Source organism: Odocoileus virginianus, unplaced genomic scaffold (genome assembly GCF_023699985.2).
Source record: "Odocoileus virginianus isolate 20LAN1187 ecotype Illinois unplaced genomic scaffold, Ovbor_1.2 Unplaced_Contig_50, whole genome shotgun sequence".
Lineage (NCBI taxonomy): Eukaryota > Metazoa > Chordata > Mammalia > Artiodactyla > Cervidae > Odocoileus > Odocoileus virginianus.
Window position 1 is genome coordinate 48662 of NW_027224367.1, and position 25877 is coordinate 74538.

Genomic DNA, 25877 nt, shown 5'->3' on the forward strand with positions numbered 1-25877 from the left:
GTAAATATTCAAAATGTCCAAACAACACAAATGATGAAGTAGGCAAAGAGTCTGGCCCATTTTATAAAAATTGAAATTAACAGAAACAGTTTCTGAGGAAGCCCCAGCATTGGACTTACTAGGAAAAGACTTTAAATCAACTGCTTAAAATATACTCAAAGAATCAAAGGAAACCTCTCATAAATAAGTAATACAATTCAGGGGAATGATGTTTCAGCAAAAAGAATATCAGTAAAGTGATAGAAATTATAAAAAGGGACCAAATAGAAATTCTGAACCTGAAAACTACAATAACTGAAATGAAAAATCCACTATGGGATTCAACTGTGTATTTGAGTAAGGAGAAAAAAAATAGGCAAATACAAAAATAGATCAATTGAAATTATTTAATCTGAGATTCAGAAAGAAAAAGAATAAAGAAAAATAGAGATTAAGGTACACATGGTACATCATTGAGCATATGGGATTCCTAGAAGGAAAGAAAAGAAAGATGGGGACAGAGCGAAGCTGGTATCAACTCAACTAGATAGCCATCATTTAATATGTTAAGTTCAATACCCCAGTAACCACTAAGAAAATAACAACAGCAACAAATGCCAAAAGGAAATAAGGAGGGAATCAAAATGGTATTCTAGAAAAAATCAGTTAAACACAAATCAAAGCAATAATACAAGAATAGAACAAAAAAACTATAAGAAATGTAGAAAACACATAGCAAAATGGCAAAAAATAAATCCTTCCTTATCAGGAATCACTGTAAATTTAGATAGATTAAAGTCTTTACATAAAATGCAGAGACTGGCAGACTGGATTTTTTTTTTAAGAAACATCGTTCAGGACTTCCCTGGTGGTCCAGTGGCTATAGACTCCACACTTTCACTGCAGGTTGTGTGGGTTCGATCTCTGGTTGGTGAAGTAAAATCCCACAGGCCACACAGCAAGACCAAAAAAAAAAAAATAATAATAACATAAATGTCTCTCATCTATAGGCTTTCTACAAGAGGCCCATTAGATCCGAAGACACATATAAGGTTGAAACAGAAAGAATGGAAAGGGAAATAGGTACTGAGAGTTGCGATGTATATACCATTAAGCAAACAAAGTAGACTTTAGTCAAATGTTACAAGAGACAAAAAGGGATATTATATATTGATAAATGGTCAATCCATCAAGGAGACGTAACAATCATCAATAAACACACACCTGACAACAGAGCCCTAAAATGCATGAAGCAAAAAAATTGAAGAAACTGAAGAAAGAAATAGACAATTCTAAACTAACTGAAGGGATAAATAAATCATGTTGAAAAATGGTTAAAACGACATGGCAGAAGACCAGTAAGGAAACAGAAGACTGCAACAAAGCTAGAAGTCAACTACGTCTAACAGACTTAGACAAAACATTGAACCCAACATTAGCAGACTACCTATTCTTCTGAAGGGTACATGGAGTGTTCTCCAGAATAGATTACATGTTAGACCATATAACAAATATCAACAAAATTTTAAAAGATTAACATACAAATCGTGTTATCTGAATGAAGCTAGATATTGACGAGAGGGAAATTGTAAAATTTAGAAATTTGTAGAATTCAAGCAACATTTCAACAACCAATGATTCAAAGAAGAAATAACAAGAAAAATTAGAAAATACTTTGAAATGAATAAAAACCAAAATTGTTGTTGTTCAGTCTCTCAGTTGTGTCCAACTCTTTGCAATCCCTATGGACTGCAGCATGCCAGGCTTCCTTGTCCTTCACCATCTCCCAGAGTTTGCTCAAACTCATGTTCATTGAGTCAGTGATGCCATCCAACCATCTCATCCTCTGTTGTCCCCTTCTCCTCCTGCCCTCAATCTTTCCCAGCATCAGGGTCTTTTCCAATGAGTTGGCTCTTCACATCAGGTGGCCAAAGTATTGGAGCTTCAGCTTCAGCATCAGTCCTTCCAATGAGTATTCAGGGTTGATTTCCTTTAGGATTGACTGGTTTGATCTCCTTGCTGTCCAAGGGACTCTCAAGAGTCTTCTCCAACACCACAGTTCAAAAGCATCAATTCTTCGGTGCTCAGTCTTCTTTATGGTCCAACTCTCACATCCATACATGACTATTGGAAAGACCATAGCTTTGACTGGATGGACCTTTGCTAGAAAAATAATGTTGGCAATTTGATCTCTGGTCCTTTGCCTTTTCTAAATCCAGTTTGAACATCTGGATGTTTTCGGTTCACATACTGTTGAAGCCTAGCTTGGAGAATTTTGAGCATTACTTTGCTAGCATGTGAGATGAGTACAATTGTGTGGTAGTTTGAACATTCTTTGGCATTGCCTTTCTTTGGGATTGGAATGAAAACTGACCTTTTCCAGTCCTCTGGCCACTGCTGAGTTTTGCAAATTTGCTGGCATATTGAATGCAGCACTTTCACAGCATCATCTTTTAGGATTTGAAATAGCTCAGCTGGAATTCTATCACCTCCACTAGCTTTGTTCATAGTGATGCTTCCTAAGGCCCACTTGACTTCACATTCCAGGATGTCTGGCTCTAGGTGAGTGATTACACCTTTGTGGTTATCTGAGTCATTAAGATTTTTTTCTATAGTTCTGTGTATTCTTTCCATCACTTCTTAATATCTTCTGCTTCTGTTAAGTCCATACTGTTTCTGTCCTTTATTTTGCCCATCTTTGCATGAAATGCTTCCTTGGTATCTCTAATTTTCTTGAAGAGATCTCTAGTCTTTCCCATTCTATTGTTTACTCTCTTCCTTTTCATTGATCACTTAGGGGCTTCCCTGGTAGCTCAGATGGTAAAGTGTCTGCCTGCAATGCGGGAGACCTGGGTTTGATCCCGGGTCAGGAAGATCCCCTGGAGAAGGAAATGGCAATCCACTCCAGTACTCTTTTTTTTCCACTTATTTTTATTAGTTGGAGGCTAATTACTTCACAACATTTCACTTGCCATGGATGATGGAGCCTGGTAGGCTACAGTTCATGGGATCGCAAAGAGTCAGACACGACTGAGCAACTTCACTGACTGATTGATCACTTAGGAAGGCTCTCTTATTTCTCCTTAATATTCTTTGGAACTCTGCATTCAGATGGATATTTCTTTCCTTTTCTCCTTTGCCTTTCACTTCTCTTCTTTTCTCAGCTATTTGTAAGCCTCCTCAGACAACCATTTTGCCTTTTTGTATTTCTTTTTCTTGGGATGGTTTTGATCACCACCTCCTGTACAATGTTACAAACTTCCATCCATAGTTCTTCAGGCACTCTGCCTATCAGATCTAATCCCTTGAATCTTTTGTCACTTCCACTGTATAGTCACAAGGGATTTGATTTAGATCATACCTGAATGACTTAGTGGTTTTCCCTACTTTCTTCAATTTAAGTCTAAATTTTGCAATATGGTGTTCATGATCTTAACCACAGTTAGCTCCCAGTCTTGTTTTTGCTGACTGTATAGAGCTTCTCCATCTTTGGCTGCAAAGAATACAATCAATCTGATTTTGGTATTGACCATCTGGTGATGTTCATGTGTAGAATCATCTCTTATGTTGTTGGAAGAGGGTGTTTGCTATGACCAGTGCATTCTCTTGTCAAAACTCTGTTAGCCTTTGCCCTGCTTCATTTTGTACTCCAAGGCCAAACTTGCCTGTTACTCCAGGTGTCTCTTGACTTCCTACTTTTGCATTCCAATTCCCTATGATGAAAAGGACATCTTTTTTGAGGGGGGGGGGTGTTAGTTCTAGAAGGTCTGGTAGGTCTTCATAGAACCATTCAACTTCAGCTTCTTTGGCATTAATGGTTGGGGCATAGTCTTGGATTACTGTGATATTGAATGTTTTGCCTTGGAAATGAACAGCATTTTTTAAATGATTGAGATTCCAGAAATGAACCCATACATCCATGATCATTTGATTTTGATTTTGTTTTGGTTTGTTGTTCTGTTCTTTATTTTTGCTATACCATGTGGCATAAGGGACCTTAATTCCCCAACCAAGGATTAAACAATGCCACCTGCATTGGCAGCAAAGAATCTTAACCACTGGACTGCCAGAAAAATCCCATATGATCAGTTGATTTTTGGCAGGGCTTCCAAGAACATTCAATGGGGATAGTAAAGTCTCTTCACAAATGCATTGGCACATTCAAAACTTTACAATGAATTTGGACTGTTACCTTACACCATATACAGAAAGTAATTAAAAATGGATCAGAATTTTAAATATGAGGGAAAACTATATAACTCAAGATAAAACATAAGGGTAAATACTTATGGATTTAGCAGTGGATTCTTACATATGACACTAAAAACATAAGCTACAAAAGAGAACAAAATAGAAATAATCCAATTAAAAAATAGCAAGAGGAACTTGCTATTAGGAACATTTATCCTAAGGAGATATACAAATAACCAATAAATACTTTTAAAATGTGCAACATTGTTATTCATTAATGGAAATGCCATCAAAACCACAATGAAATACCACTTCATATCCACTAAGATGGGTCTTATTTTAAAAATCAGAAAATAAGTATTGTTGAGGATGTGGAGAAATTGGAGTTTTTCTCTATTCCTGGTTGTAATGCAAAATGGTGCAACCACTATTTAAACAGCTCTTCCTCAAGAAATTAAACTTAGAATTTCCTTATACTGAGTAATTTCACTCCTAAGTTTTTTCCTTAAAGAATTTAACAGAGGTGTTTGAACATAAACTTTAACATGAATATTCATTGCAGCACCATTCACAATGGCCAAAGGTGGAAACTTCCTAAATGTCCATTATTGGAAGAATGGATAAGCACAATATGGTTTATCCATTCAATGGAATATTATTCAGCCATAAAAGGCAACGAAGTATATGCTAACACATGGAGGAACCTCAAAAACATGCTAAGTGAAAGAACTAGACACCAGAAAACCACATATTGAAGAATTTCGTTTATATGAAATATCTAGAATAGGCTAATTTCTAAAGATAGAAAATTGATTAGCAGTTGCCTCAGGCTGAGGAAAAAGGAGAATGGGCAATGACTACTTAATCGTTACAGGGCTTCCATTTGGATTGATGAAAAGTTCTGAAACTACATAATGGTGATAGCTACACATCTTGCAAATACTGTAAATGACATTGAAATGTATATTTTTAAATGAATAAAATGGTAAAATTGATGTTATTTTGTATTTTACCACCATAAGATGCAATGAAGTACTCATACATGCTAAAACATGTATGAACTTTGGAAACCTCATGCTAAATGAAAGAAGTAGACACACAAGACCATTTTTCATATGCTTCCATTTATAAGAAATCCTTGTAATTTTCCAAATCTGTGGAGGTAAAAATAAGGTGCTTAGAACTGGAGTGAGGGTGAGTGGGGAAATGGAGAGGAATAACTACCAATGTGCCTGCAAGCTATTTTTGTGTTGTTGAATATATCCCAAAATTGATTATGGTGATGCTTGCAAAACTTTGTGCCTATACTAAAAACCACTGAATTGTGCACTTAAAATGGTTAATTATATAGTATGTGAATTATATCTCAATATATGTTTTATTTAAATAGCTCATAATGAGGAGTCACTATATACCTATCAGATAGGTATAAAGGAAATAATACCAACAGCAAATGGTGATAATGATAAAGAGAAGCAGTATAACTCAAAAGTTATTGATGAAAATTAAAATGTTGGAATTATGCTAGAAAAAAGCCTTCCAGTTTCTTATTAACTGGGAAGCTACCATAGGGCCCACTATTTCATGCCTAGGCATTTATTCCAGAGAAATAAAAACTGATTTTCACACAAAAACATATGCAGATATTTATGGCAGCTTTATTTGGAATAGCAAAATCTTGGAAACAGTTCTTACACCCTCAACAGGTGAATTAAACAAATCATGGTACATTCAAACTGTTGAATACTACTGAGCATAAATAGAAATAAGTTATTTATTGATACAACAACTTGGACACAATTCAAGGGCATTTTGCTGAATGAAGAAAAGTCTATCTGTTTTACATATGGTAATGTATATATTTCAATGCTATTCTCTCAAGTCATCCCACCCTCTCCTTCCCCCACTGTGTCCAAAAGTCTGTTCTTTATGTCTGTGTCTCCTTTGCTGCCCTGCAAATAGGATCATCAGTACTGTCTTTCTAGATTCCATATATATGTGTTAATATGCAATATTTGTCTTTCTCTTTCTGACTTACTTCACTCTGTATAATAGGCTCTAGGTTCATCCACCTCATTAGAACTGACTCAAATGTGCTCCTTTTTATAACTGAGTAATATTCCATTGTGTATATGTACCACAACTTCTTTATCCATTCATCTGTCAACAGACATTTAGGTTGCTTCCATATCCTAGCTATTGTAAATAGTGCTACAATGAACATTGGGGTACATGTGTCTTTTTCAATTATGGTTTATTGTGGTTTCCTCAGGGTATATGCCCAGTAGTGGGATTGCTGGATCATATGGTAGTTTTATTCCTAGTTTTTAAAGGAATCTCCATACTGTTTTCCATAATGGCTGTATCAATTTGGACCCTCACGAACAGAGCAAGAGGGTTCCCTGTTCTCCACACTCTCTCCAGCATTTATCATTTCCTTCAGGGAACCCTGAGACAGATTAGAATGTGGCAAATAAAATCTGCTCTGTTTACCAATCTGGTTTGAGGGGTAGAATTGGGAACTGCTCAGTGTTCACACTTGTCTCACCCCTCGCTGGTATGGTGTAGTCATGGTGTGGAGAAGACTGCAGAACAGTTGCCATATGACCCAGCAATCCCACTTCTAGGCATACACACCAAGGAAACCAGATCTGAAAGAGACACGTGCACCCCAATGTTCATCGCAGCACTGTTTATAATAGCCAGGACATGGAAGCAACCCAGATGCCCATCAGCAGACGAATGGATGAGGAAACTGTGGTACATACACACCATGGAATATTACTCAGCCATTAAAAAGTGCTGTTTCTTTTATGTATTTTTCAGTGTGCACATGTCCAAGACTTTTTCTATAATGTATACCTAAAAGTAGATTTCTCAGGTAATAAATTTTAAGTATCTTTGAATTTATTAGATACTGATAATCTGACAGTGTGTAACATCTTATTTTTGTTTTAGTTTTCATTTCTCTGATTACAAGTGAGGTTGAGCATCTGTTGTGTGTTTATTGACCCTTCAGATTTTGTTTTCTGTGAATGGAACTTTTCATATCCTTTGCCTATTATACTGAATTGTTTGTTTTTTTCTTATTGATATGTCAGAGTTCCTTATATGATCTTGTTTGTGTGTCTCATAAATCTTCCTCCATCCTGTCGTGGCTTGTTTTTAACCATTGTTTATAATGGTGTGTAGTATGTGTGTGTGTGTACTCATTTTAATTTTTTATGTAATTTATGTGTATTTCCAAGGAATTCTTACCTATTTCACTGACATAAACATATTTATTCCCCTGGATTTTCTTCTTTAAAAAATCTAATTTTGCTTTTCATATTTAGTTTTTTATTTATTAATTCAGCCAGTCAGTACTTATTGATGATCTGCTTTGAGCCAGATCCTCTTCTAGGCACTCTTCATTGTAAACAGACAAACACAGAGAAAAATCCTGGTCTTCACTGACCTTATAATTTAAGGGACAGAGACAGACAGTCAACAAAATAAATAGTATAATTATATAGCATGTTAAAGAATGATAAATGCTAAGAGAAAAACAAAAGAGGATTAGAGTGTAATGATGGTGAATTTTGTTTCTGAAGACTATTCTGTTAATTGGCCTTTCTGTCTTCCCTGTTTTGATAACACAGTCTTAATTTATTATAGCTTTTGTAAGAAGTCTTGGTGTTTGGTAGGGCAGATCTCTTCACTGTATTTTCTTTAATGTATCTTAGTTGTTCTTGGCTTTCTGTTCTTCTCTATAATATGAAGATTACTTTTTGCCTTTAATTTAATGTATCTGATATTAGTATTGCCACACTAATTTTTTCTGTTTTGTTATTATCATTTTTATTTTATATTTTTATATATATTTTGGTGTGGTTTTGTTTTAGATGAAGCTCTTATAAATGGTATATAACTAGATTACCAAAAAACTTGTTATAACAGTCTTTGTTAGATGAGGCTAATTTGTTTACAATTATGCTTATTGATACATTTTGACTCATTTCTACTTCCTTTTTGTTCATTTTCAATTTAACATAAATGTTTTTAGCTTCTCTATCCCTGATTATTTCTGCTGATCTGGATGCTATAATTTATATTTACATTCACATTGTCCTTACATATCATATATATATATGTATTACATATGTATGTACTTGTGTATATATATTTTATATTTGCTAGAACATTTTATATATACAAAATGTTATTTGGTTATTCAGTATTTTTATCCTCTTAACTGTGGCACGGACTTTAGTATGCTTGAACTACCCATTTGAACCCCTAATTATTTTGGACAGTTTTAGTTTGCCATTTTAAACAAAAGGTCAGTTATGGTAATTTTATAGTCACATTAGACATAGTTTATCAGTTGCTTTGCTTATCATTGATTCTTTTTCTCTATAATTTCTCTCTGGCTTCATTTCTCTTATTTATAAGATACATTGTTTTCCTGTGTATGTAATGACAGTATGTAGGTGCTTCAGTTCAGTTCAGTTCAGTTCAGTCGCTCAGTTGTGTCCGACTCTTTGCGACCCCATGAATCACAGCACACCAGGTCTCCCTGTCCATCACCAACTCCCAGAGTTTACTCAAACTCATGTCCATTGAGTCAGTGATGCCATCCAGCCATCTCATCCTCTGTCATCCCCTTCTCCTCCTGCCCCCAATCCCTCCCAGCATCAGGGTCTTTTCCAATGAGTCAACTCTTCGCATGAGGTGGCCAAAGTATTGGAGTTTCAGCTTCAGCATCAGTCCTTCCAGTGAACACCCAGGACTGATCTCCTTTAAGATGGACTGGTTGGATCTCCTTACAGTCCAAGGGACTCTAACTAAAAGACTGAAAGTGCCTTTATTTTGCCCTTATGAGGTATTAGTTGGGTACAAAGATCCAGGTTGACAGTTTAACTTCATGTGTAAATATTTCTAGCATCTATTGTTGTTTTCCCCCAGACTAGTTTATCTTTCTTTGGAAGGAAGCATGTTTCCCCTCTAGTGGTTCTTAAGATTGTTGTTTTATTATTATTTATTATGATGATTGTATAATTCTTTTTTATGTAAAGTACAAATACGGGCACAGCTGATCTATGGTGATGGAAAACAGAAAGTAGCTGCAAGGGTGAGTGACGATTGCTTGGAAATGGGATAAGAAAACCCTCTGGAGGGATAGAAATGTTCTACATCTTGTTTTGGGTGGTGTATACATGGGTGTATACAATTGTCAAAATTGATCATATTGAATGTATCTGTTCTATGCATTTTAATCTATGTAAATTACTTCTCAAGAAAAAAAAAAGTCTGAGGTTTCAGTACATTGTGATAAATTTCCTGCAAGAACCTCTCAGCACCCTTTGGGGCAGAGTCAATTATTCAGCTGTTCCAAAGAGTCCATATAAAACAAAGGAATGAAACATGGCATCTGGATCTGCATCCTCTTCTCCAAATTGCACATCCAGGTTTGACTCAAACTGGAGTATGTTGTCCAGTGTCATTGTCTTTTTGTAAGTGAACCAGTGATTCTGTGTCTCCATCCTGGCTTTATTAATCACAGTCTTAGCTTCTGCAATTAGCCTACTCCCAACACAGTTTGTATGGGTGTCAGTATCCAAAACTTTCTCACACCTTAAGAGCAGTGGGAGGTACTTTCCCTCTATATAGCTAGGCACACACACATACACGCACACAGACCCCTCTGAAATCTCTATCCCTATGGCTATGGAACAAAACTTAAGTGTCCCAGTGGCATATTGTATTTGAAATAATCTTGGAAATAATGAGAGAAGATTATTTCAGATGACAAGGGCAGAAGGTACTAGTGGCTTCTCAGAGATTCTGAGGGCCGGCACACTACCACCAGCACCCAACTCAGCAACACTGTCATTGTATCAAACACCCACCTTTCCTGACACTTTATTCTTGATGTTATGAGGTTTTATTCACTGTGTCTGGGAGTAGGTTGATTTTTATTTATCTTGCTCAGTGGACTTTTGATGTGAGAACTCAGATTTCTTCAAATCTGAAAAGTAATTAGCAATCTTTCTTCAATTATTGATTCTTTGTTATTCTCAATATTTTTGAACTTCCTATTAGATGAAATAGATGGATTATCTTCCATGTATCTTAACTATTCTTTTGTAATTTTATCTTTTTATTACTACCTGCTGCATGCTTTGTGAGTTCTTTAGTACTGTATCTTCCAGGTCACCAATTTGCTCTTTGGCCATATCCAGTCAAATTTGTCTCATCTATTGCATATTAAAATTTTCAGTGACATTTTTATTTCAAAATTTTTAATTGCTTTCATTTCTATCAGTTTCTTTCACTGTATACATTTTTAATATGTTGATTCTTTATCTTTTTGAAGTATCCTAAGCATACTTACTTTGTTTTCCAGATCACTCCATAATTTTATTGCTATCTCAAGTGAATTAATGATCTGGCTGTTAATTTTTCTTGTTATTAAATTTATTCATGTGTTTTGGAATTTTGGTTTTCAGTTTCATTTGAATGGAAGATTTTTGTTCTCTACCTCTATTTATTAGTCTAATTACCCACCCTTATCATGAAGTTGATTGGTTGCTTCCTCCCAGCTATTCAGGCTTAAATTCACTACAAATCCCAAAATGATAGTTCCAAATTATGGCCTCATGATGTTACTGAGGATACCATAGGTCCAGGAGATCAAATAGAACCAGTTACGATAGCTAATAAGCAGCTTGGCTCAGCATCTAGCTACAAAGTTTGGTCTTTAATTGTTTTCTTTCTTAGACCTGTAGTTTGCCAGAGTTTCGCAGAGGTATGTTTTACCTTCTTTTCACAAGCAGAGGTAGCCTCATCTTAGTCCCAGTTTTTTTGTTTCCTTTCCCTCAAAGAGATCAAATTCCTAACATCCAGGTCCTGCTTGATAATCCATAGTCCAGCAAGCCAGTTGCTTCAATTCCACTCATTATTTTGTATTACTGATCTAGTGAGATATTTTTCTTGTATTTGAGCTTGACTATCTTTTATGGTCTGTCTGTCTATACATTTTTATTTATCATTTCTTATATCTTTGGAGCAAAGAGTATGTTACCAAAATATGTGAAATCAGTGTGTTATACTAACCTGGCTACAGTATATATTTCTATATATGTGTGTAGCTATGAGTTGTCCTCGTGAGAATAACAAAAAACAGCTAACATGGTGTGAAACATGTACTGTACTTAAGATCCTTTATGTTCTTCACAAATCACTTAATCATTATTAAAATCCTTTGCATTAAGAAGAGCTTTGCAGGAAAGTGTGTGAAACTCATCCCGAGATGTAGTTATCTTAACAAAGCTGTTATTTGTTTTTATGTTCTGTTTTACCTTGTAGAAAGTTTTCTTCCCCTGCCTAAGCACTTAAAGTCAAACCCTTGGAGAGGAAAACAAGCAGTAAGTGGCAATGAACAAGGGACTATTATTTGCTTTCAAAGTATCTCAGAACACTTTGAAAAAATATTCCAAATAAAGAGGTGTTACCTAGTGACTCAGATGGTAAAGAATCTGCCTGCAGTGCAGGAGACCCGGGTTTGATCTCTGGGTCAGGAAGATTCCCCTTGTGAGAAGGGAATGGCTACCCACTCTAGTATTCTTGCCTAGAGAATTCCATGAACAGAGGAGCCTGGCAGGCTGTAGTCCATGGAGTCGCAAAAAGTCAGACATGACTGAGTGACTAACACACTTGCTTCCTCAGGTGCTTTTGAGTTCAGGACTCTCAAAGCTTTAAAATTAAGTAAGGCTCAAAGTTTTGTTGGATTGAGATTTTTAACTCAGATTGCAGCTCCCAAACTAATAATTAAAATCCAATCTCAATACAGCTAATTTAAGTAAGCATTCCATGCATAGTCACTAAAATAAATCTCATTTATTTTTCAATATGATTTCTGAATGATATATCCCTGTTTAAGAACCATATTCTTAAAAATAACATAAATAAAAGTTTGCATTTACAGAACTTATTATGTGTCAAACAGTAAAACTAGGTCTTGATGTACATTATATAGTAATTAATGACACACATTATGTCATTTGATAGTCTCAATAACTTCAATATTTGTTTAGGTAAGATTTTTTATTATCCTCATTTTATAAATGAGGAAACTGAAGCTCAATAAGATGTAGCAGATAGAAGTTGGTGACTGGATTAACAATGATTTATTTCAGCAGTCTTCTACAGTTTGCTATATGGACAAGCCCAACTGCTTGAAACATAAAATGTCCAAAGTTGAACTCCATTGTTTTGGTTCATATGAGAACAGTGAGCCATTGGACTTTTGTACCTAGAGAATTTTTGAAAGATTTTATTATTTTATTTGTTTTTTTTTTTGCTACTATTTGTACTGTGTTTACTGCTCAATTTTATTAAATTCAAATAACTAATAAAACTGTTAAAAACTTTTTTTAAAACTAATTTTTAATTGACCATCTAAATATTGATTGTCAATTTGATTAATTAAATTTCCTAAAAGTTTTAAAATGCAATTACAAATTTAGCACTGTTTTTTTAAAACACTTCAGTTTGAATAGCATTTTAAACCTACATATATACAGTGGTTACAGATATATTCATGATCTTGCATTTAAGCCTATTCTAAAATATGAACACCGTGAGTTTAATTTGTTTCCTCTTTATTGCTGCCCTTACATTTTTCCTTTTTTAGGTTGTTATAATCATTTTGATATTTTTCTAGAATTTCACTCTTTTACATTTTCCTAGGATTTCAATAACCTTACTGAACTGAGAGGAAAAGAGAAATACCATCTCAGACAAGCTGAGGTAACAGAATATGTGCTATCAACTAATTGATTCTTTGGGGGAATTATAGGACATGATTTAATAGTTAAAGGCAATTTTAACCATGTGGCATTGGCTAAGATCCTCTTAAGAATGATGTTTTATTTGATATTTCACACTGCATCTCTGTCATGTAGAGTTATTTTAGGGGTTGACTTGTCTTTAACAAAATGAAGCATTCTGTAATGTCTGCATGTTGGAAGTACCCATTATTCTGTCTTTTTTGCTGTTTATATCTGGGTTGTTACTACTATTAAGGCTTATATTTTTTATTTGTATTTTATTATAATTAGTAAGTCTTTTTAGTGGACCCATCTCCTAGGAGATGAGGGGTTGAGTCTTCCTAGATCGTTCTCTTATTTACATTATATCATTAATCATCTTGGAATACCCTATTGGACCTATTATTATGTTTGACCATTAGGGCTAATCTGTTTTACCAGTTCTTGGTATACATACTGCTTGCCTATGTGTGAATTTTTTTTTTTTTAAAGTTGCTGTTTCTAAAAAAAAAAGAAAAAAAAGTTGCTGTTTCTGATAGGATATACTTTGTGGCCAAATGGTGACTGGATGACTCTTCTGTATGAATTAGGAAGAGGTACTTCCTATAGATTTGCACAGCCCCAGGATCAGGTTGCATGGTTTGAAAACCAGCCCAGGCAGCATACAAACGCAATAGCCATTGGTATGTACCTATTTTCCTAGAACAACATATGGTTTACTCATTGTTTCTCATGTATTCTTTCCTGTCTACCCTCCAACAGAAACAAGTACATATCTATACTTTAGAAATAGACATATTCTTAAAATGAAAAAAAAAACATGTTTAAGAATTTTAAGAATTTTTTATGTTTAAGAATTTAAGAATTCTTATGTAAAAGCAAGAAAAAGTAAATAGCCTATGGCATTTACTATTGTTTTTTAAATAACAATTAACTTCTTTTAAAAATTTGGATATCATTATGTACTCATAGCCCTTTAAAGACCAAACCAGTTTAACTAATAATAATGTGTGCATCAAAAAGTCACAGTTTGGTAGCAGAATACCATGTAAATTAACTATCCATCCTTTTAACACTGCCTCTGATGTGCTTGAAAGTATTCTTGTTTATAACAAGAGAATTTATTTATGAGACATATCTGATTTTTTTTCCTGTCCCAAAACATGTATAAACTGCCTTCTTTAATAGTTCTTTTAGTGGAGACTTCAGTCTGAATGTAGGAATGCTTTTGAAAATTGATGGCAGACAAAAATGCTAGTTCCACCACTGCTATTATTGGGCCATTAATGTATGTGTCTGTGTCTGTGTGTCTGTGTATGTGTGTGTGCCCTATTTTGCTTATGATGCAGTTTCATTAGTCGCTAACTATATTAACATTTGAGGTGGGTAGGAGCTTAGAAACAAGGATACTCACAAATATGACTGTTAACTATTTTTTAGAGCATATGCAAAATGCTCTGACCCCTTTTTTTGGAACACACTTAAGAAAAACAAGGTACCAAGTTCTTGGTTAGCGTGTGCTAGCCTATTCCGCATGTATCTACCCATGGGTAGCGTGTATTTTTAAGTCTTAGCTCAAGCAACTCCTCCTATTGAGAGTTCTTCTGATTCCTATCATTAAAGTTGGGTTTTCCCTCTCTATGCTCTCCTAACACAATGTCTAGCACTCATCACACTGTTTTAATTTTCTCTTTATTTGTCTGTCTTCCTATATTTAGCTGCAATATTCTCTTGAGTTGTGTCTTATTCATCTGCTAGACATATTGTACTCTTGTTACATGGTGAGTTCAATTACCTACACATTAAATATTTTAAAGAGGCTTAAAGAAATAAAATACACAGGGATGACCTGGTTTAACTAGCCAATCCCTAAAGATCGGACTGTGCTCCCTGGTGAAGATGGAAGAGAAATTCTACAACACTAGAGTCCCTACTTATGGGATAAAGAACTGCTGAGAGTTAAAATGCTGCCACACTCTTTTGTCATAAAAAGCTGAATATTTCAGGATTAGTCCCCTGCTTTTCCCTGATCGATTCGCAATTGGGAAGGTGAGCCTTTAATTCCCTTTTGGGAGGTGGAAGCAGCATTTTATTAGAGATAACGTCCTTGAAATTCTTTGCAGAGTTCCAAAGAATATCAAGGAGAGATAAGAAAGCCTTTCTCAGTGATCAGTGCAAAGAAATAGAGGAAACAATAGAATGGGGAAGACTAGAGATCTCTTCAAGAAAATTAGAGATACAAGGAGAACATTTCATACAAAGATGGGCACGATAAAGGACAGAAATGGTATGGACCTAACAGAAGCAGAAGATATTAAGAAGAGGTGGCAAGAATACACAGAAGAACTATACAAAAAAAGATTTTCACAACCCAGATGACCACAATGTGTGATCACTCACCTAGAGCCAGACATCCTGGAATGTGAAGTCAAATGGGCCTTAGGAAGCATCACTGCGAACAAAGCTACTGGAGGTGATGGAATTCTAACTGAGTTGTATCAAATCCTAAAAGATGATGCTGTTAAAAAAAAAAGATGATGCTGTTAACACCAATATGCAACAAGACTCAATAAGCCAGCAAGTTTAGAAAACTCAGCAGTGGCCACAGGATTGGAAAAAGTCAGTTTTCATTCCAATCCCAAAGAAAGGCAATGCCAAAGAATGTTAAAACTACTGCACAATTGCACTCATCTCACATGCTAGCAAAGTAATGCTCAAAATTCTCCAAGCCAGGCTTCAACAGTATGTGAACCAAGAACTTTCAGATGTTCAAACTGGATTTAGAAAAGGCAGAGGAACCAGAGATCAAATTGCCAACATCTGTTGGATCATCAAAAAAACAAGAGAATTCCAGAAAACATCTACTTCTGCTTTACTGACTACGCCAAAGCCTTTGACTGTGTGGATCACAACAAACTGGAAAATTCTGAAAGAGATAGGAATACCAGATCACCTTACCTGCCTCCTGAGAAATCTGTATGCAGGTCAAGAAGCAACAGTTAGAACTGGACATGGAACAACAAACTGGTTCCAAATTGGGAAAGGAGTATGTCAAGGCTGTATATTGTCACCCTGTTTATTTAACTTCTATGCAGAGTACATCATGCAAAATGCTGGGCTGGATGAAGCACAAGCTGGAATCAAAATTTCTGGGAGAAATATCAATAACCTCAGATACACAGATGACACCATCCTTATGGCAGAAAGCAAAGAGAACTAAAGAGCCTCTTGATGAAAATGAAAGAGGAGAGTGGAAAAGCTGGCTTAAAACTCAGCATTCAAAAAACTAAGATCATGGCATCCAGATCCTATCACTTCATGGCAAATAGATGGGGAAACAATGGAAACAGTGACAGACTTTATTTTCTTGGACTCCAAAATCACTGTAGATGGTGACTGCAGCCATAAAATTAAAAGATGCTTGCTCCTTGGAAGAAAAACTATGACCAACCTAGACAGCATATTAAAAAGCAGAGACATTACTTTGCCAACAAAGGTCCATCTAGTTAAAGCTATGATTTTTCCAGTAGTCATGTATGGATGTGAGAGTTGGACTATAAAGAAAGCTGAGTGCTGAAGAATTGATGCTTTTGAACTGTGGTGTTGGAGAAGACTCTTGAGAGTCCTTTGGACTGCAAGGAGATCAAACCAGTCAATCAATTACAAAGGAAATTTGTCCTGAACATTCACTGGAAGGACTGATGCTGAAGGTCAATACTTTGGCCACCTGATGCAAAGAACTGACTCATTAGAAAAGACCCTGATGCTGGGAAAGATTGAAGGCAGGAGGAGAAGGGGACGACAGAGGATGAGATGGTTGGATGGCATCACTGACTCGATGGACATGAGTTTGAGCAAGCTCCAGGAGTTGGTAATGGACAGGGAAGCCTGGCATGCTGCAGTCCATGGGGTCACAAAGAGTTGGACACAACTGAGCAACTGAATTGAACTGAACTGAATATCTTTGCATCTTAAAAGATGAGTAGGGAACAGTCAAGCCAAGGCAATTGGGAGTAGACCATTCCAAGTAGAGCTGGCAACTAGAGCCAAGAGCCATACACAAAAGATGGGGGGGGGGGGGTATGAAAATCCCAGAAGTTCGTTGTTTCTGGGAGGTGACTATGAAGCAAAGAAGCTGAAGTGATAAATTAGCCTGTAAAGGTAAACAGAAATGGGATTCTGGATGGCCTTTTTTTGCTGCATTAAGTCATATATTTTGTGTTGGTGTAGAGAAACAGAAGAGATTATAGTATAGTGAGCAAAAACTCTCAGGCTGCCTGGATTTGAAATTCAACTCTGATGTTTACTGACTATCTGACTTAAGCTTTAAAAAAAAATCTTGTTTCCTTTGTGAAGGGATAATAACAAAAGCATGTATTTCATAGGATTGTTTTGAGGATTAATGAGTTAAACCACATATAGTGCTTACAGCATTCAGTAAGTATTAACAATTGATGTTATTATTATTATTAACTTTTATATTTATACAGTAGAAAGATCACTCTGGCTGTCTGTAAGGAGGATGATTTGGGATAGAATAGGACAAGAATGGGGAGGAAACAATAGAGGTTTAGTTTGTCCCCTCAAGAGCTCCTGTTGACATTTGCTGGACATTTTTGAGGTATAGTTTTCTGTAATGATTTTAATGAAATCACATACTATAGAGATGGACTTTGTGAAGATTCAATTAAATAAAACCTTCCCATTTTGTTTTTCCTAAGAATGCCCATGGGATGAACTTACTGGGAAGTCAAACTCTGGAGCTTTCAGAAACTTGCATTCCATAGCTCAACTTTGAGTGTACTGTCTTCAGAGTACAGTTTAGAACTCAGTTTCTGAGAAGGTGCCCTGAGATAAGGAAGCTGTTTCCAAGAATAAGACTGAAAATAGCACAGTTTATTTCTAGTATGGATTTGAGGCTAACAGTTTATCTTCTGATAGATTCCATCTTACTTTAAAAACTCAGGTTACATATATTGCTGCTTCTTTTATATAGTATTTTGAATATGATTGAGGCAGTGGGTATAATGAAAGGGTCAGAAGATCTGGGCTGTGGACCTAGTTCTGCTACTTACTTAGATATGTAGTCTTAATTATTACATAGATTTCAGTTCCCTTATCTGTAATATGAGATTAATAATACCCACTGTGTTATCTTACAGGACCGTCATGAGGATCAGTTGAGATCATCTATGTGAAATCACTTGACAAAAGGCACTTTAAAAAAATGACTTTTTAAAACATTTAAGAATGACTCAAAATATAATGTGATACATGTACATGTCTGTTCCATCGTTAAATGAACTCAGCAAGAGTTGAAAGATATGCCAGACTTGCACCTGTTATACAAGTCACCTTAGTTTGCACATAGTTCAAAATTTATAGGTCCTCACTTGGGGACTCTGTGCTTCCAATGAAAACTCAGGAATTCTACCTTGAACTTTTTTCCTGCTAAAAAGTTCTTCTTAGTTACTTGTTTGTTTTGAGTTCCATTCCAGAACATTGTGGTTTCTCCAAGTTTAACAATTAATCAATGAGGCACTGGTGCCCCCCTTTCTGGTATATCTACCTTCTGATAAACTCTAGATGAGATATACTGCATCAAAACTGGTGCCTCAACAAAGGCTTTGAAAAGTGCCTCAGAGATCTCTGTCCTTTTAGAAATCTCTCTCCACCCACCTCTCCACTAAAGATGGACCTAAAACTAAAAAATCCTGAGCTCTGGTACAGTTTCCATGGCCAGATCCCAGGGCTGCTGGACTGGGACATGGGAAATGAGTTCTCCCTTTCTTGCACCACAGACCAGTGCCCCTTAGTTGAGCAGAACCTTGCCAGATACAGACTTCAAGTAATGGAGGCTCCAAAAGTACCTCAGGGGAGGGAATCCAGCCCCGGAAAAGATCGTCCTAACTCTGAACCCAACCTGTGGATGTGGGTGAATCCCAACATTGCATGCTCCCTTGGCAGCCGGGGGACCCCAGAGCCCAGAAAGAAAAAGGATCTTGCACGCATACGCGTTTCTCGTCAGCTACTCAGAGATGAAGTCTCTAACTGCTCAGAGGCCACAGTGATGCAGTCTCTGCCATCTTCCTCCAGCAAGCAACCTCCCCTACAGAAGCGGATCACCTCTTCCTCCAGTGACAGGGAGCTCATAGAAGAGGAGACCAAGGAAAAAGATAACAACTCCTCTGTGGTCTGCCAGTCCCCAAACAAAAGGGAGTGCTTCCAGAGCCAGAAGCTATGGCAAGGCAACAGCCAGGAGGAGAAGTCCTGGCCTCGTCCCCCCCTCAATTACAGTCACTTAATTGCTCTGGCACTTAGAAACAGCCCTCCCTGTGGCCTCAATGTGCAAGAGATCTACAGTTTCACCCAACAGCATTTCCCCTTTTTCTGGACAGCTCCAGATGGATGGAAGAATACCATCCGCCACAACCTCTGCTTCCTGGACAGCTTTGAGAGGACACCAGTCAGCCCTCAGGATGGGGCCAGTGCAAGGTCAAGGTCTGGCCTCTGGAGGCTTACTGAGGAGGGACACCGCCGCTTTCAGGAGACTCGTGCCTTAGCCTCTGTTAGAAGAGAGAGTATTCAACAGTGCATGAGCCATCCAGATCTTATGACTTCCCTCTTTGAGCTTTGAACAACCCCTGCTCCCTTTCTAGAACACTGCCAATCCTTCCTGTGGCTGCCTATGCACTGATTGGCCCTCAGTAGTCCCTAAGCCTACTTGGCCTGGTAGGTGCCAAGCCTGTATTTAACTACTGCTTCAAGAATGGTATTAAATAAAGTGAGAAGTGGATACAGAGGAGGAGGCAAAAGCTTAGAAAGTTGTGTAAGGGCAGTGGCAGTTGTTCTGCATTTTGAGCACAAGGAAATCTTAGGAAAAACAGCATGGAAGTTAAGGAGAGAAGAGCATATTAAATGAGAAAAGGAATTCTGTTTCCTGGAGAGTATTCTCACACATGAAAACAAATGGTGGAGTATAAAACATCAAATTCAAGATGGAGACAGACCTTTAAGTCTCAGGTGCAATGTGAAGATATATAAGCATAAAGAGAACTGGTTTTGATGTTTAAAGCCTGAAGATTCAAATGTCCCCCTTCTACCATTCATCAGCTACATCTCCTTTGTCAGTGAACCATTTTACCCTTCAGAGCCTTTTTCCTCTTTTTTGATCCTGGACTTCTCAGCCTTGTTCTGTTGCCATCCACTTTCAGTACTGAAAAAGAATTCCAAGCAGATACTTTTTTACTTTGGATATTGAAAGTCCTTGAATTGAGCTTGTATTAACCTCAAGCCTTTTGATGACAAAACTCTGCTTTCAGTTGTCAAACCTTTATTGTGGATGGGTGTCAAGGTCCATCTGAGATTCTGAGTTTAGTGGGAGACAGACACATAAACAGATATTTGTAATATAAATATAATGAAATAGATGTACAAGGTTGCCGTGGAAATGGGGAGATATTTTTTTCCTAAGAAAGGCATTTTAAAGAAAATACATTTTGAGCTAGTTTTGAAGAATAAACAAGGATTTTATGGGCATATAAACTAGAGAAAACACGTTACAAAAAGAAAACATGACAGAAGAAACAGTATGAACAAAGAAAATGCAGTGTTTGGGAGAATGGTAGGAAGTTCAGCACAGCTTAGCTATATTAGGGACAAGAGTTGCAAGAAAGGTGGGCAAGAGGCCTTTCCTCTATTACTTAGGTGTTTGTCATGTGGGCTATTAGGAACTAGGAGGTACAAGTGGTGTTTACTTAAAATAAAAATAAATAATAAACACTTCAGCATTTGTTTTTCTAATTTCAAAATTCATTTTAATATCATTTCCATACAAATAGCTTCCTTTATCAGATTTAAGCATTTCTTTCTGCCTTTTGTGTTAATATATTGTTAATATATAATTAATATATTGTTATATATTCTGGTTATTCTGAAATAACCAGAAGAAAATATATTACATTTTAAGTATGTATTTAGGTGCAAAACTTTGAGTAATGGGGATACAAAAATGCCTGTAAAACATAAATAAGTTTAAGAGTTGTAGATCAGTTGAAACCTTTACATTTTTGTGATGGTCTACTATATCTCATATAAAACTAGATCACCAGCCCAGGTTGGGTGCATGAGACAAGTGCTCGGGCCTGGTGCACTGGGAAGACCCAGAGGGATGGGGTGGAGAGGGAGGTGGGAGGGGGGACAGGGATGGGGAACACATGTAAATCCATGGCTAATTCATTTCAATGTATGACAAAAACCACTGCAATGATGTAAAGTAATTAGCCTCCAACTAATAAAAATAAATAGAAAAAAAAATAAATAAATAATTTAAAAAATAAATAAATAAATGGAAAAAAAACTATATTAAGATAGAGTTGCAAACAACATTCAAACAATTTTCTTTGAAAAAATAATTTTAGATGCTACTTCTGTATCATTGCTGCTGCTGCTAAGTCGCTTCAGTCTTCGGTCGTGTCCGACTCTGTGCAACCACATAGACGGCAGCCCACCAGGCTCCTCTGTCCATGGGATTCTCCAGCAAGAGTACTGGAGTGGGTTGCCATTGCCTTCTCCTCTGTTATCATTAGGCGATGTTAACAGAGTAACTTGGAACTAATAAAATATTCTGGCTATAAGTATTCAGCATTTGATTCTCTTTTTTTCAAAATTAACACATAAGTAAAAGAACCTGTTGTGAAATTAACAAGAATAATTTTATCACAAACTCTGTTTTGAATAATTTTAATATGTCTACTCCTTAATTTTTCCAAACAATGCAGTTTCATTTTTAGAACTGAATTTGAATTTTCTCCTGCAAATTGGCATCTTTAGGCTTTGAAGCACTCTATTCCATTTTTCCTGAACATTCTTTCTGCTCTAGTTGGAAAAAGCAGTGGCTGGCATGACACTTCACTTCTTCAGTTATCTTAGATGATTCAGATCAAGGCAAATCTTCCTTTGAAAGACTATCTTGCTCCTGCTTTTTCTCTTCACCACTATCATGATACTTAAAGCGACCTTCATGGTTACTGCTTTCCAGAGGTCATCCTTTTTCACTGATGCCAGCTGCAGTGCTTGCACTGCTATAACTATTCTTTCCTTTGGGAGGCTTCAAAGTCAGTTCTGGGAAAGCAGGGTGATATTCACCATTCACCACATAAATGAAAACTTTGTTAATGTCGGTAGGTGCTTTGGTATTTATCATATCTGGCATATAGTTAATACAGATATTTATTTCCCTTTTGTTTGCTTGCCACTGCCTTCTCGCTGAGTTTGGGTATTTTTTTCTGTATTTATTTGAACCCAAACTTTCAGGCTAAGCAGAATGAGAAAAATACATGGATGGCACGGGATTATATTAATTTATTTATGTCATAAATCCTTGATCCTGCACCTTGCATTTGTGGCCTCAACTTGAGAGCTATCTGAATAAGAAATTTGGTTATTTTTGGTAGTATCTACATGCCTCTTTCCTCTGCCATTCTTCTTTGAAGAGATTTCATCCTCTTCATCTTTAAACACAGTGTGAGAATTTCTATCAAACATATGTATTAAATCTCCCTTTCTCTAATTCTTTAAGAACTCACAGTTCTTCTGTATCAGTAGGCAAACTATCTTTTAACTGTTATCCTTTCTGCTAAATATCCTTTCTTCAAAATTGGATAGAGGGTTGGAAAGAGGGTCAGTTTGAAGGATGCTAGTAATCAATTTCCCCCAATTCCTGTGTCACTTTTAGAATCTTTTTTCTGGAAAAGATTTCACCTGCTGGTCACCAATTTCAGGAAATTCTTCTGTAATTATGTATTTGAAATAGAAATTCATATTTTCTTGAAATGATATAATTCTTGCCTAGCCTTTTTTTTTTAACTGATAATGAGTCAAGCGTATAGCTTGCTTTGTAGAGCATTTATAAGTTTTTACAAGTGCAAGTTACTTTAGTAGCAGAGATACATCTTCTTGTCATGAAAGCAAGAGGACAAAATGGTATGGTAGTATTGTAAAGTCAGTCTAAATATGGGATCTTTTTCAAAGGACATCAAAATTGCCTAATAGGATGTTCTGCCAAAGCTGGCTTCTTTCTGCACATTTAAGGAGTTCCCTTTCCAGATGTTTGAATACTGTCTCCTTTGGGAAAGTGACAGAGGTGGCAAAGACAGCTGCAGGGACCAAAAGGCTGATGACAGCGGGTTCCAGGACCACAGTCAGGAATGACAACACGGCGGGATTCAGGTTCAGCAACAAGACTGGGACAGGGGAACAGCATGGATGTGGGGTTCAACAGGGAATGTAGGGACAAAGAGGGGTTCAGTGTGGGCAGGGCTGAGTTCAGACTCGAAGCCTCCAGCTTCCTAGACCTTGGCAGCAATGGGAGTAGTTTTGCTGGTTTTGAGCTGGGTTTCCTTATCAAGGACTGAAGGAAAAGAGCACAGTGGGGCTGCTCAGCTGTCCGCGGGGTGAAGCCTGGGGCAGTGGCAGCAGCTAACTAAAGCTTTCTGGGAGAAGACTTGGATGAGTTCCCTAACCTCAGAACCAATGACTGTAGTTGGCACCTGGAGGGAGGGCTCCACTCAGAAGAAGGCTGAGGCAACTTCTGTGCATTTCTAGTCGTTGAATTTTATACTAGTCATTGAATTTTATAGCAGTAATAGTCGCGCCTGTGCCACTGTCAATATTACCTCTAAGGTCACACTCTACACTTACGGAGGAGCTTTTGAAAATCGGGGATAACAAATGTACATTTAAAACTTGGAGCTCAGTTCATCAGCCTTCCTACTGCCATGTTATCACCGCCCCCAGCTTCACTAGCCTCTGCGATTATAAAAAGAAAAAGCAAATGGCCACACCCACTTTAGGATGAAACGCTCTAAAATGACCAAATAAATCATGGAATCAGTTGTTCCCCCACCCAATTCACGGGGAAATCATCTCCAGAAACACTGAGAAAACAGAACAGGGTTTGTTCCCTTAAAGAGATTAGTCTGGTAGGGACAGAGCTAGGTATATAACAGAGAGGAGCACATAAAGAGCCTAGATTTGGTCAACTCCACACACTATTTTACTACCGTAAGCATATTATTTCATAGCTTCTTTTTCTTCACCTATTAAAAAAAATTGGCTTTAGAGACTGCTATAAAGTGCCTGCTGTGAATAAGTGCTCTTTGTTTATTCTCCCTCACCATTTATAGTTAATAACTGCATTACAGAAGACTAAGAACTCTGGGCTAGAGGTCAAGTATTACCGCCAGTTGCTTTTCTCTCTTTGGGATAGTGGGAATAAAAAGTGAAAAGTAACAAACAGAAACCTCAATTAAAGCAGAGTTGAGAGGCCAAAAAGGGACACTCTCACACACTAATACCATAACATAGCCCAGTAATAAGAAGAAACACTATCTTTGTTCCTGGCAAGAACTCAGCCAATGAGAGACTCACAACTCAGCCAATGTAAAACCACTATACTTTGAACTCTTAATTGCCAATGTTGTTGCTGTTGTTGTTCAATGGTTAAGTCGTGTCCAATTCTGTGACCTCATGGACTGCAGCACACCAGGCTTCCCTGTCCTTCACTATCTCCCTGAGTTTGCTCAGACTCATGTCCATTGAGTCAGTGATGCCATCCAACCATCTTTGCCAATGAGAGACTCACAACTCAACCAATGAAAAGCCACTATACTTTGAACTCTTAATTTCTCCAGTGAACTCTATGTTTACTACAGCCTTCCTAACTTCCCTTTTCCCTCTAAAAGAGTTGTCTCCTTGTTGAAGAAAGTTGCATGTGGATCACCATGATTGCAGACTCTGCATCACAATTTGCTGACCCCAAATAAAACCATTTTTGCTATAGAAATAACTGTCAGTGTAATTGTTTTATGTCAACATTTTGGTGGCCCATATGGGGATCCAAAAAAGACTCCCAGTGACTCAGGCTGGTCAGCAAATAGGTGCATTACCAACATTGAGGCCAGTTGCTCATTGCTTCTCTCCTTTTCCCCGGGGTCTAAGGATGCCTTTATCCTAGATACAAGCTTTTGCTGTATTTTTTTTTTTTTTCATTTTGAAGCTCACCAAGTTTTATTTGGGATCTATTTAAAGATTTCATCTTTTCTGGTTAAGGACTTGTTCTGTGAGTACTCATTTGTCACGTCAACTTTATTTTTCTTTTCTTTTCTTTTTTTCTGTTTTGAAATCAGGCTCTTCCACTGCTGGTTGCTAAGGGTGAGGGTGTTTGTAGAGGGGTGGAATGGGAGGTTGGGGTTAGCAGATGTAAGCTTTTATATATAGAGTGAGTAAACAACAAGGTCTTACTCTATAACACAGAGAACTATAGTCAATATCCTATGATAACTCCAAATGGAAAAGAATATTTAAAAACAATGTATATAAATATATGTATATGTATAACTGAATTATTTTTCTATATAGAAGAAATTAACACATTGTAAATCCACTATTTGTCAGTAAAAATATTGGTTTTTTTAAAAAGGCTATTTCAACTGGAACTATGCTAGCTTTTGACCTGATTCACTTTGTTTTTCTTTGTTGTTTGTTTGTTTTTCATTTATTTTTATTAGTTGTAGGCTAATTACTTTACAATATTGTAGTGGTTTTGCCATACATTGACATGAATCAGCCATGGATTTACATATATTCCCCATCCCGATCCGCCTTCCCACCTCCCTCCCCATCCCATCCCTCTGCATCTTCCGAGTGCACCAGCCCTGAGCACTTCTCTCATGCATCCAACCTGGGCTGGTGATCTGTTTCACCCTTGATAGTATACATGATTCAATGCTATTCTCTCAGAACATCCCACCTTGCCTTCTTCCAACAGAGTCCCAAATCTGTTCTGTACATCTGTGTCTCTTTTTCTGTTTTGCATATAGGGTTGCCATTACC

General features: G+C 36.9%; 1 protein-coding gene and 1 pseudogene across 1 annotated transcript in view; one reads left to right on the plus strand and one right to left on the minus strand.

Moving 5' to 3' along the window:
- Window positions 1-21137, plus strand: part of FOXR2 (forkhead box R2) — a 44564-nt gene extending 23427 nt beyond the window's left edge. The window contains exons 3-4 of the mRNA XM_020916658.2: window positions 12904-12963; window positions 18146-21137. Of these exons, the coding sequence (XP_020772317.2) occupies window positions 18676-19620 (945 nt within the window). The 5' untranslated portion in view covers window positions 12904-12963; window positions 18146-18675 and the 3' untranslated portion in view covers window positions 19621-21137. The remainder of the gene's footprint in view (window positions 1-12903; window positions 12964-18145) is intronic.
- LOC139034220 (proteasome subunit alpha type-5-like) lies at window positions 785-11000 on the minus strand (annotated as a pseudogene).
- Window positions 21138-25877: the final 4740 nt, after the last annotated feature.